This window comes from Palaemon carinicauda, chromosome 40 (assembly GCF_036898095.1).
Source record: "Palaemon carinicauda isolate YSFRI2023 chromosome 40, ASM3689809v2, whole genome shotgun sequence".
Taxonomy (NCBI): Eukaryota; Metazoa; Arthropoda; class Malacostraca; order Decapoda; family Palaemonidae; genus Palaemon; species Palaemon carinicauda.
In genome coordinates, this window is record NC_090764.1 from 41,125,551 (window position 1) to 41,138,050 (window position 12,500).

The 12,500-nt window shown below is 33.7% G+C and overlaps 1 protein-coding gene across 5 annotated transcripts in view; it reads right to left on the reverse strand.

Moving 5' to 3' along the window:
* Positions 1-12,500, reverse strand: part of LOC137631723 (uncharacterized) — a 109,525-nt gene that overhangs the window by 56,893 nt on the left and 40,132 nt on the right. For all 5 annotated transcript variants that reach the window (XM_068363611.1, XM_068363613.1, XM_068363612.1 and 2 more), the window contains exons 2-5: positions 4,057-4,233; positions 3,766-3,876; positions 2,671-2,799; positions 1,301-1,467 (exon numbers count right to left, since the gene is read on the reverse strand). In XM_068363611.1, coding sequence (XP_068219712.1) covers positions 1,301-1,467; positions 2,671-2,799; positions 3,766-3,876; positions 4,057-4,233 — 584 coding nt within the window. The remainder of the gene's footprint in view (positions 1-1,300; positions 1,468-2,670; positions 2,800-3,765; positions 3,877-4,056; positions 4,234-12,500) is intronic.

Sequence of the window (12,500 nt, forward strand, 5' to 3'; positions counted from 1 at the left end):
TGGCTAGTATGTATATTGTTGTATTAATATGGAAGGTACTACTACTACTACTACTACTACTACTACTACTAATAATAATAATAATAATAATAATAATAACAATAACTAGGTAGAAAATCTAACTAGCCTACATCACGTTACATATAGTGTCAACAAAATAAACGATAGATAAAGCTGAAAAGAATAAAGAAGAATGATTTTCTACTTCATGGTTATGCTATATACAGGGCTGTACCTGAGGATTTTGTTAATGAGAATACCAAACACAGAATGTGACATCTGAAGATGTCAGGAGAGTATTGAAGGAGAGGAAAAAAGGCTTCAAAACAATGAAAAAGGAATCAATTTGAAGGATTCATCTAAAGAACAAGTCACTGCGAAGCTGGTTTGATTATGTGAATATGCTATAAAAAAGAAAACATCAGAAAACCTTGAAAATAATGACACCAAAATCATAAATGAAAGAACGGGTGTTGAACTATTGCACTGTTTGCAAAATAGTGTTGGATCATGATTTGAAAGCAAGACATAAATTAATGAAAATTTCAAGAAAATGCATCTAAAATAACATTAAAAAGTCTTACCTTTCTATTATGGAAATAAATAGCTGAAGTGAATTTTATTGTATATATATTCATAAAGAATATATGTAAGGTGACTCATTAGAAATCTGACCTTGAAAAATAAATCTAATGTTACTTGTTGCCAAGACTCGCTACTCAACACAAATTAGCCTTCAAAAAGATACCTAGACATCTTTTAACCACACAGGCAACCGCGTATCATTGCTAATACAAAATTATTCGTCTGATAGTTCACCTTTTTTACTGTCTTTCTAGTAGATGTATAAATTCTAAAGCCAAAATTTGGAAAAAGATATTTATTTTTCCCAAAATTTTTCAGCAAAAATCTACTAAAGTTGAAAATATCTTAACACAGGGTATAAACATCGTAAAAATTAACCATGATGATACGGAAAAATTTAGATATAGTTATAATTTAAAGATAAAGAAAACCCGGATCCTGCAGCTTACACAGCATTGTTTACTAAATGAAAACTCTTAATATCATAAAGTCTACATTTTTATCTGCTAGTTGAATCCATGCTTAATTAACTAATAAAATCCATACGAAAGAAAAAGGTTAAGAGTATAGCATTTTGAAATTTTTAGGTTAAAAAAATAATTGTTTGAGCCTTAATACTTAAGACAGATTTTCTTAGTGGTTATAACGTACATTTAACCTAGAAACTAACTCTGGAAATGTTTGTAAATATTGTTGAATGACTATATACACTTACCTTTCTATAAGAAGGGATGCAATGTTCAGCTGACCCCTTGCACAGGCATGATGGAGGATGGACCAGTGGAGGTTGCCTTTGGTGTCTGGACTTGCTCCCCACTCCAGCCATTGCTGTAACACTTCCGAATCCCCTGATTCTACAGTTGGCATTAACTGCTGACCAATCTGAAAATGATTATGATATAGAAACTTGAAATAAATAGTTAAGAAATATAATAATTCCATTTACCCCAGACACGTGGGAAAGGAAGAAATACAAGGAAAGACGGAAGACCAGGATCTAAATCCGTAGGAAGCAAAGATTCCTCTATTGCAATATGGCATGTTATAGGGACGATAAATTTGGTATCAAGATGAAAATGTTAAAGTATATCAGTACAAGGAAGTAAAGTGAAATTAAGTAAAGCTATAATATTTCCTGGAGCAAATACATCCAATAGGAAGCTTTAGCATCTAAGATGAGAAAAGGCCTCGCTACATTGAATAAAATATCCAATTCTATAGTTCCTGATCAATCAATCTAGTCATCGAACCATTCAAGACATACCTATGTAATTGTTAGAAAAGACTTTGAATACTATTTTTTATGGATGAAATTTGAAGGTTAATTGCAGAAACTGTCAGAAAAATTATAAAATTTGTCTGGTTATTTGACTAAATCAAAAACAATAAGAGCAAGAATCAGTGTGAATGACTTAGGAGAGCTGGAAGGGGAGGCAAAAATCAATATGGAAAAATAAATCTGCAATACACATGAATAGAAGTGGGATGAACAATGTCTAATAAAGTATGGGAGTGCTGGCTATTCTACTTCGTAATTCCACGGTCTACAATGCATATATATGTAAAAATCATGTCCTCAACGCCATTAGGGGGTGTGGGACTGTCTCTAACCCTGACCCTACACAAAAATATCTTGATTTAAATAGAGATCCAAAGGAATTTATATCGAGAAAGTAACAATAAATGTCAGAAAACTTAAAATTGCTCTACAATTGGCATATATTTCTTGATGAGAAATATATATTATAACGAAATAGTTTCATGCGCTAGTTGTCAAGACTTTATATAGAAAATAATTCTGAATGAAACTGACAATAATAGGCATGATTTACAAGATAAAACCTATTATAGGGCTGATCAGGAGGTACTGTGTTGCAGTCATATGGCCAGATTCACATAAAACATTTCTCAAACTACTTTAGAATATCACCTCATCAATGATATTAAAATTACTATTTGCATGTATACAGGAATTATCAGACCAAAAACTTGATAGACTTTGTATAGGCTGCAAGTGCTACAGAAAAGGAAGCAGAAAAGACCCTTTCTTGCCAAGTCTAGCATCTTCCCTCGTAGGATCCTTACCAGGTTAAGAAAGGTTTGCTTCTTTTTGTTTAATTTTGAACTGTCCGCCTTGTTGTCGATGAGTACTTTGACAATAGCTGTGTGGAACCCTTTTGCTGCTTCATGAAGGGGTGTGCTTCCATTCTTATCCTGAAAAGGAGACATTTAATTCAACTTCAGGAAGCATCATAATTTGCGTTTCGTCCTTATTTGAATATTCTGTTGCAAACATTTATTTTCATTGTGTAGTGAACAATGCTAGATTATTGTAACTTCTTTTATCCTTACAGAAAATACCTTTATGAGGTACATTACCTTTCAGTAATGCCTACAATGGAGGGAGAGAAAGAGCATACATTAGTCTACCCAGCATTAAATTGCTTCTTTTCTGTTTGACTTTTATAAACTTAACAATAACAGTCGACCATCAAGTTTATTGTTTTCCTCTGGGTTAGATTACATATTTAAAACAAGTTATTCTTCCTTTCAGTTTTCTAAAAAAAAATAAAGAAAGGGATGAATCTTCCAAAAAGCAAATATTGAACTCAGATGCTTGAAAGCACTGGAGGGTCTCCTACATTTTAGTGCAAAACTCCAGATCAGGGTGAAAATTATTTTATCAAAATTACATTCATACAATTAATTCTGAAACTAACTGAAATAGGAAAGAAAAAAGATTACCTATTAATAAATACGATGGAGTGAGTCTTGTTTCTAGTTTCATGCCTACTAGTTTGCAAAATCCGATAGTGTGTGTGTAACTTAGACTAGCGTTAAGTACTCAGTAGTTGATATGAGTCTGATGGAGTGTGCATCTTAAACTCTGGTTAAATGCCTAGTAGTTAATTGAGTTGGTGGAGTGTGTATCTTGAGATCTAGTTAAGCGCCCAGCAGCTGGTTATATGTGTACCTTAAGATCTAGTTGTGCCCAGTAGTTAATAGCTAAGTGGGGCGTGTATCTAAGGCTCTAATTGTGTGCATATCAGTTACTAGAGTTATGTGGAGTGTGAACCTTAGGTTCTAATTGTGTGCATATCAGTTACTTGAGTCCAATGAAGAGTGTATCTAGAGCTCTATGTATTGCACTATTAACAATGATCCTTGTACAAATTGTACCTGAGCATTGATATAAGCGCCTTTCTTCACCAACAGCTCAACAACCTTCCTGTTTCCTTGAGAGCATCCTCGATGAAGAGGTGTGGACATGTCGGTTGTGCAGGAGTTCACCTGAAAGGCATAATGAAATGTAATTTACATTACTTTTATTAATTAAAAAAAAATATGATTGCAGTTTTTCATCAATGTATATCAAAATTGCTATCTGCTCCTGATTGTCAAACGCTTTTATTGTGTGTATATATACATACATGTATATATATGCATGTGTATATGCAACGAAATACGCACCGAGGCTCCTGCTTCAATGAGTATCTCCGCAATTTCCGTCTGTCCCTCGAAGGCGGCCAGGTGGAGGAGCGTCCAGCACATTGGGTTGCGAGCGTTTGGATCGCCTCCTTTCCTCAGGTAAATCTGAATCCCCATTTTGTCTCCGCTGCGGATCATCCGCACGATTTCCATTATATCCTGGAAAAGGAAAAGATGTTGAAGTGATTATCCCTGAGTAATAGGAATAAACGGGTAAAAGAACACGTAATAAAGGGTGGGAATATAAGGGATTTACAAGAAACTGTTCAGAATCATGAAAAGTTTATTTTGAAAATCAACAGGATTATAAAAGAAGTCCCAATTTAAAGCGCTAAAAAAGAGATGAAGTGTAAACAGATTGCAAGGCACAAGAGAAGCGAAAAATTGCAAGAAATAGATAAAGATAGATAACTAAATAAAACTTGCTAGCATTTGAGGACAATACATCTTTAGAAAATATCAAACAATGAATAAACGCTCCAAGAACGGAATGTAAATTGATCTGGAAACGCTTTTAACAACAGAAAAGTATACAATAGAAACCAGACAGAACTATCCGAAAGAGAAGAACAAAAATTATTTGGAAGGTAATAAATAAATAAAAACGAGAAAATTTCCACAGGAGAATTGTTCGCAGGAGTCTTGGAGATGCAAATAAAGGTTGGAAAATGTCCATGAAATGCATATGATATTAAACAACGCAAAAAAGAAAATGATGTGGCTGAGATTAAACTGGAAACATAAGACAGTCGTTTAACAGTAAGACACCCAGGTATTGGTCAATAATTAGGTGAAAGATGAAGTAGACCAAATAAAGAAAAAAAATAATTCATTGATATTCTTACTATTCTTAAAATCAACATGTTCCGGGAAATAGAAATAACAGAATTAATTTTTAGATATATTAGAAAATTGAAGGAAACCAGTATCAAGTTTGGAATTAAAATATGATATACTGTACAACAGAAATGGCAATTATGAAACCACTAGCATATACTGCGCACCGGAAAAAGTCGCTAATACAAGATAAAAAAGAAATGTGAAGCAAATCTTACTATTCAATAATATATATCAGTAAACTTGGTCACTGAATTTTACAAACATAAATAAAAAAGGGAGCTTGTATTTGTAAGTATACGAATTTTAATATCATAAGTAAATTAGACGACATAAATACATGGAAATCTGCTTCATGTATTCCATCAAATTAATTAATACATTCATCTTTATGATATATTAGGCAGAAAACAACACAGGTTGGTATCTTAAAAGTATGACGGCCTACAATGTACTGTACAGCACGTAGGTCAGACATCGCCAGCATTTAATCAAATTAACTAAATGAGCGATGATTTTATTATAATATTCTTCGGTGAAATTTAGTTTTTGTATCGATTTCAATTATTAACTAAACCGATCTAGGATATATAAATGAATATTCAACGTAAAGCTAACACAAACCTTATATTCAACATTGCAACTGTATTCTGGACTCCACACTATTTCGTATCACTTACAATCAAATAAAGAAAATGGCAAACACTACACATGGCATTTGTTGCTATTTCAAGTATTGAGAATACTCTACGATTTATCATCTTGAAAGTCATGTTTGTATAGTACCGAATTGTTGATACTATTGAGCAGTGCCCTTCCCAATAAGGACAGAACTTATTATTATCATCATTACAAGGTAAGCTACAACCCTAGTTGGAAAAGCCAGATGCTATAAGCCCAAGGGCTCCAACAGGGAAAAACAGCCCAGTGAAGAAAGAAAATAAGGAAATAAGGATATAAACAAACTACAAGAGAAGTATTGAACAATTAAAATATTGTAGAAACAGTAACATCATTAAAATAGATCTTTCATGAATAAACTATAAAAAATTTTAAAAACAAGCGGAAAATAAATAAGATAGAATATTGTACCCTAATGTATTCTCAAGCAAGAGAACTCTACACCAAGACAGTGGACCATGGTACAGAGGCTATGGCATTACCCGACTAAAGAACAAGGGCTTGATTTTCGAGTCTCCTTCTCCGAGATGAGCTGCTTACCATAGCTTAGGAGTCTCTTCTACCCTATGATTACATAAAGTAAAGTATTTATGGTACATGTTCAGAATGTCCTTCCTAATGAAGATATAAAATGTTTTTCACACAACCAAATGAGTAGTACACTTTATATGCCTCACATTAATGAAACAAATTCCGCAACAGACATTAACATTATGATGAATTAACGGTGGTCAACTGAACAAGGATAGGCAGTATATGTCCCGAGTCTCTTTATTGCTCAAGATACTGAGATATTTTTAAGAAAGCGAAAGAATGGCTAAAAAAGGAACTTTCAAATAACTAAAGCCCTTATTGAATTAGGAGATAGAACCCACTTGGGTGAATAAGATGCATTCGCCATGCCTGTTCGTGTATAAGAGGATACTCCTCTAAACGTATAGAATTAAATGATGGAATAAAAAGACAAATGAGACAAGTTGGAAAGTTGGATGACAGATTTATGACTCTAGACCAAAAAGGAGAGCTTCCAATAGGATAGTGGTAATTGATTTCTACTTTTGTGTGATTATAGATATAATATCTAAAAGTATTGCTCCTCGTGCTTTCCTGTCTCTGCAGGGGTTGCAAGGCATCACGGACTGCAACATCATTTGCGATTGGATTCCACGTAACTTCCTTTAAAATTCTTTGACCATCCACAGCTGAAGTGTTCCTTGGTCTGTCTCTTCTTGGAGTGTCGGGTAGATATCCTCTTTCCATCCCATCTATTGCACCACTTATAAAAACTCCAACCTCACATGCAATAGCTGTCATCAATGCATCTCGTTCTCTCCTACCAACAATTCATCCTATTCCTGTAATCTTGGTGGCATAATTATCCATGCTTGCACAAGGGACTTTTGAGGAGACGGAGTCAAGAAGACATGATAGGTAAGCTAAGACTGTAGGGGTGACTGAATCACAGTTGTTAACTTCGTCCACCCTCACGACATTTGAATCTCTAGAGCTGAACCCAAACGTCCACATTCTATAGATTGATCGTAATGTTCCCTCTCCTTGATTGCCGTCATAGCTCTACGAGATAATCTTAACTTCTCGTGATAAAAAAAGAAATGCCCTATAAGATTAATTCAGTATAATTAAGATGGTATATTACACTATAATAAACCATCACACAGATTCCCATACCTGAATCTGACGCGAATGCATAAAAATCTCTTGTTCTAGAATGAAAGGTGCTGTGCATATCCGCGGTACAACAATTAACCTGGTTTTACCGAGGTTTAAATAAACTAGACTAAACCAATGCCTAAAATTTGAACACTATTGCCTGGGCAGTAATGTTGGATATTTCTGCATATGCACACATTCAACAATCACAATTCATTGGTTAAGTTATGAAAGGGTCTTGGGCTTTCCCACCAGCTTTTGAATATTTGTATGTAGAAAGTGAAAATTGAAGTTATTTCAGGATTTTGTAATAATTAAACTAGGGTTATACGAGTCAATGTTCCCTGAACCAATTGTAAGGTTAAGAATGTAAGTTAGAATCAAAATAACAAATTCACACACTCAATAGAGAGAGAGAGAGAGAGAGAGAGAGAGAGAGAGAGAGAGAGAGAGAGAGAGAGAGAGAGTTATTGCAAAGATCATGTATTATAAATAAATGCGTGATGAATCTGCAGTATCTAATTCAAATATCCTATATATAAGACAAATTTGAAACTGTTAGCCTTTTCTAGAATTATGTTTATAATAGCAAAACTTTAAGATACTTGGATAATTCATTATCTAATCTAAAGTACTGCAAAGCTACTGAAGATATCTTTAAAGATTCGGGAGTATAAAATCTCGAAATCTTTGGACAGCAAAACATTTCTATGTTGGAAAACATACACAAATTAGAAACCACAACTCTCATATACAAACACTTTGGCGAGAAAGAATAGGTAACCTATTTGTGACAATGATATGCATTGAAACCATCAAGGAAAATGTAAAACTTCCCATTCGTGAAGCCCTGTCTGCGTGTTACTAACCACCACATTATAATGCAAAAAAATTCTTGATTATGACTTCTTACATATTTGTTCGAAAAGATTAAAAAGTTACCTTGGTTCTTGGGTTTTCTTAATGAATCAATCGAAAAGAATAAAAATCACGGTATCATCATGTAATCAGACGGCAGTGGGATATTTTGGTATAATAACACACTAACAAACATAGAAACATAGCAATGAGATATATATATATATATATATATATATATATATATATATATATATATATATATATATATATATATATATACACACACATATATATATATATATATATATATATATATATATATATATATATATATATATATATATATAAGTTTATTTCATTATCGTTCAAGAGGAATTAGGCACTTCAAACCATCCAAAAAGTGTCTGTGACCCTTGTTCAGATAATACCTGTGACTGCCCACGCAAAAAAAAAAAAAATAATAATAATAACTGAAACTCTCTGGTAGGGTTGGCTTCATTAATTCCGGTACACTGAGGTCTTCTTAACTTATGAAGCGTACCGAAATTACTGAGGCCAACTGTACCTAGAGATCATGATGTCAATCTAATTCTAATACATAGACACTAATATAAAACAATTCATAAAACGTAAATCCTTTATTCAATAATTAGCTATATAGTTAGCATTTCAGTAACATTGCTATATAATTAAGAATAGGTACCACATAAGGTTGAAATTAAATCCAAAATTTCAAAGACCCAGTCTTGTTTTGTTATAACTGAGGGCTATTCATGAAAGGATAAAATCTATGTTCTTCTAATAAAGACTTCCTTGTTGAATCAGGAATTATTCATATTTCATAATTCAGTGTTAATGTTCCGAGTCGCTAGTGGGACACGACAGAATTTGATTTTGAAGTGACAGAATTTTAGATAGAGAGAGAGAGAGAGAGAGAGAGAGAGAGAGAGAGAGAGAGAGAGAGAGAGAGAGAGAGAGAGAGAGTTTGACATTATTTTTCCGCAAGTGACCAATGCTGAACAGGCTCCACCCCAAATTTGCAAATGGCGACAAGAGTCGTTAGATTGTGGTAAGCTTAAGGATGAGGAGTCCATCATAGTGTTAAACAAGAACCTCGATTTTATAATCCATACAGCACGAACTTAATAATCCATCTATTTACCAAAGCACTTCTCCCAATTTCAGGGGGTAGCCGACATAAAAAACAAAACAAAGGGGGACTTTTCTTCTCTTCGCTTCTCCCAACCTGACGAGGAATCCAGCCGAGTTTAGTTGGTACTGCTAAGGTGCCAAAACCCACCCTCCCCCGTTATCCACCATAATTGTAGCTTCATATGCTGAATCCCCTACTGCTGCTACCTCAGCGGTCACTAATATTGATACACCATTGCTAATTTACTGTTGTGATAGAAAGGGTTAAAAGGCATAAAAGCCGAGATATGTCTCGCGATAAGAGAACCAATTCGAATATTAAAGACTGCAAAGAAAGGGATAGTGAATAAACAGAGGGAGAGAGAGAGAGAGAGAGAGAGAGAGAGAGAGAGAGAGAGAGAGAGAGAGAGAGAGAGAGAGAGAGAGAGAGAGAAGGTGAGGAAAGTAGTATAAAAAGAGGAGGGTGTAAGGAGTTGGAAATTAAGTATGCTTTCGTTTTACTGCGAGCTAGGTAACTAAAACCAAACAGTCACGCTGAGAGTAAAAACAAATGGGGATTGGAAGGTAGGAGAACGAGCACGAAAAAAAGAAAAAAATACTAGAAAAGGGGGGATTGATGAAGATAATGGGGGATTAAAGAACTTGAAAAGAGAGAGAAGGAAGGAAAGAAAGAGGGGACGAGAGATACACATGAAGAATAGGGCGGAGAGAGAAGGAAGGGTTTGCGTGGAATGAGAAAGGAAGACCAGTTCTCCTAAATAACAATAAAGGCATAAATACAAGTCTATGAAACTTACCTGATTGAAGGGGTAAATTACTGTATTCAAAGATTATTCTATCAAGGTAAGTAAATACCTATAAGTATGTGAAAAGAAAGCAAGGAGGGGTAACTGAGGATACCCTACATCTGGACATGTGGAGTAAGTGTTACCAGATCAAATATGGTTAAGACCTTAAGGTAAGTAAGAATACTTGTGGCCACATACACATTATATATATATATATATATATATATATATATATATATATATATATATATATATATATATATATGTATGTATATTTTTCTACTGTACAAGGAGACCCCATCTCTCCTAAACTATTCACAGTGTTCCTACAAATTTAAAAGAAAAAAAAATTAGATTGGGAAACTGTTAGAATTGATATTAAAGGGAATACCCTAACAACTTAAGATTCACAGATGACAGTTCTGTTTAGTGAATCATGGGAGGAATTGCAAAATATGATAGAAGATTTGAATAGAGAAAGCAGAATTGTAGGACTGAAAATGAATATGAGTAAAATTAAGATTATGTTCAATGAAATTGCATAGACAATAAATAACAGTTAAGGATGAACCTCTAGTGATTGTTAATGAATATGCGTAGGACCGACAGTAATGGTTCCCCTAGGACCCAAGAACGAAATTAAAAGAACGATAAGCATGGGATGGAAATACTTTGGTAAACAAAATGAGACTATGAAAGTAAAATGCCCATTTCTCTGAAAAGAAAAGTATTTAAAAAGATGATCCTTCCAGTTTTAACTTAAGTATCAGAAATTAGGAGCCTTACTAAATCCTTAGAATATAAGCAAGTAACAACTCAAAGAGCGATGGGAATAACACTAAAAGACATAAAAAGAGCAACATGGATACGAGAGCCAACTAAAGTAGAGTAGATTCTAGCAACATGTAAAAAAAGAAATGGACATGGGTAGGATATATAATGGACAGATAATAGATGGACATTATGAATAAAAAAAATGGGTTCCTAGAGGATTTCTATACAATGCTATACAATAGTGATAGAAGAAGAAGAAGAAGAAGAAGAAAGGCAATAAAGGAAGGGATGGAGTATATGGGGGGAGAGAGGAGGGAAGGTTAATGTGGAATGGTAGATTAGAGTCTAGGAAGCTTATGTGAATGAAGGGATAAACTACATTATTCACCGATTATTCCATCAAGGTCAGTAAATATCTGCAAGTATGTGAAAAGAAAGTGAGGCGAGATAACAAGAGGATATCCTACATTCGGACACGGGGTGTTAGTGTTACCAGCAAAGACGGTAAAGGCCAGATCAAAATATGGTTGAGACGAACTTAAGGAGTGTAAGAATACTTGTTGCCTATAGCACCTTATCCCTGAGAATAACACTACCTTATTTTCATCACTGATAATAATCTAATAAATGATATTTAGCAATGAGTGCTACTCTTGGCACTTACCAGCTATTATTAACAAAGTTAATGTTTTCCAAGGCACTATATATATTTGCAATGATTACAAAACAATATAATACGACAATGCATCTCAATAAAAACAAACTTAAAACAACCACTGGATCATGCTTACAGTTTGGTATTCTTAACCTTGCTTGGGGGTATACTTGAGCACACTATTCTATCTCATCTCTCTTTCTTTTGTTTTTTTAAGTTTTTGTAGTTCATATATGAAAGATCTATTTTAATTTTGTTACCATTCTTATAATATTCTACTTTAATTGTTACTTACTTCTCTTTTGGTTTATTTCCTTATTTCCTTTCCTCACTGGGCTATTTTTTCCCTGTTGGAGCACTTAGGCTTATGGTATCCCGGTTTTTAGAACTAGGTGGTAGCTTAGCTAATAATAATAATAATAATAATAATAATATCATTATTATTATTATTATTATTATTATTATTATTATTATTATTATTATTTCCTCCTTCCATTAAAAAAAATTAATTTTGACAATTTTTAAACATCCCCATAAAGCATAAATACTGAACAAAACTGTTTTACGAAAAATGAGACCAATCCCACTAATGGTGATAAAATTACATATTGGAAGTTTTGCGGAATTTTGAATGCGATTTGAGCCAAATTTGAATGCAAAACTCCTCACTTTGCAACTTTAATATCATATGCCGTATGTCAATATTTTACCAAGTACTTTTCAGCATGGGAGAGATTCAGTTACTGACTGATGTTCTACAAGGTATGATTTAATTAATATTACTTGGCATATAGATATTTAAAAAAGGTTAAATTTAAAGAGACTTACGAGGTACATGAAATTGACAGTTTACCGCCCCATCACTTATTCACTGGCAGGTAGTGATGTGTTTCCGTCAAATACATTAAAATGTTATACTGGCAATATTAATATCCCATCTCTCTCTCTCTCTCTCTCTCTCTCTCTCTCTCTCTCTCTCTCTCTCTCTCTCTCTCTCTCATATATGT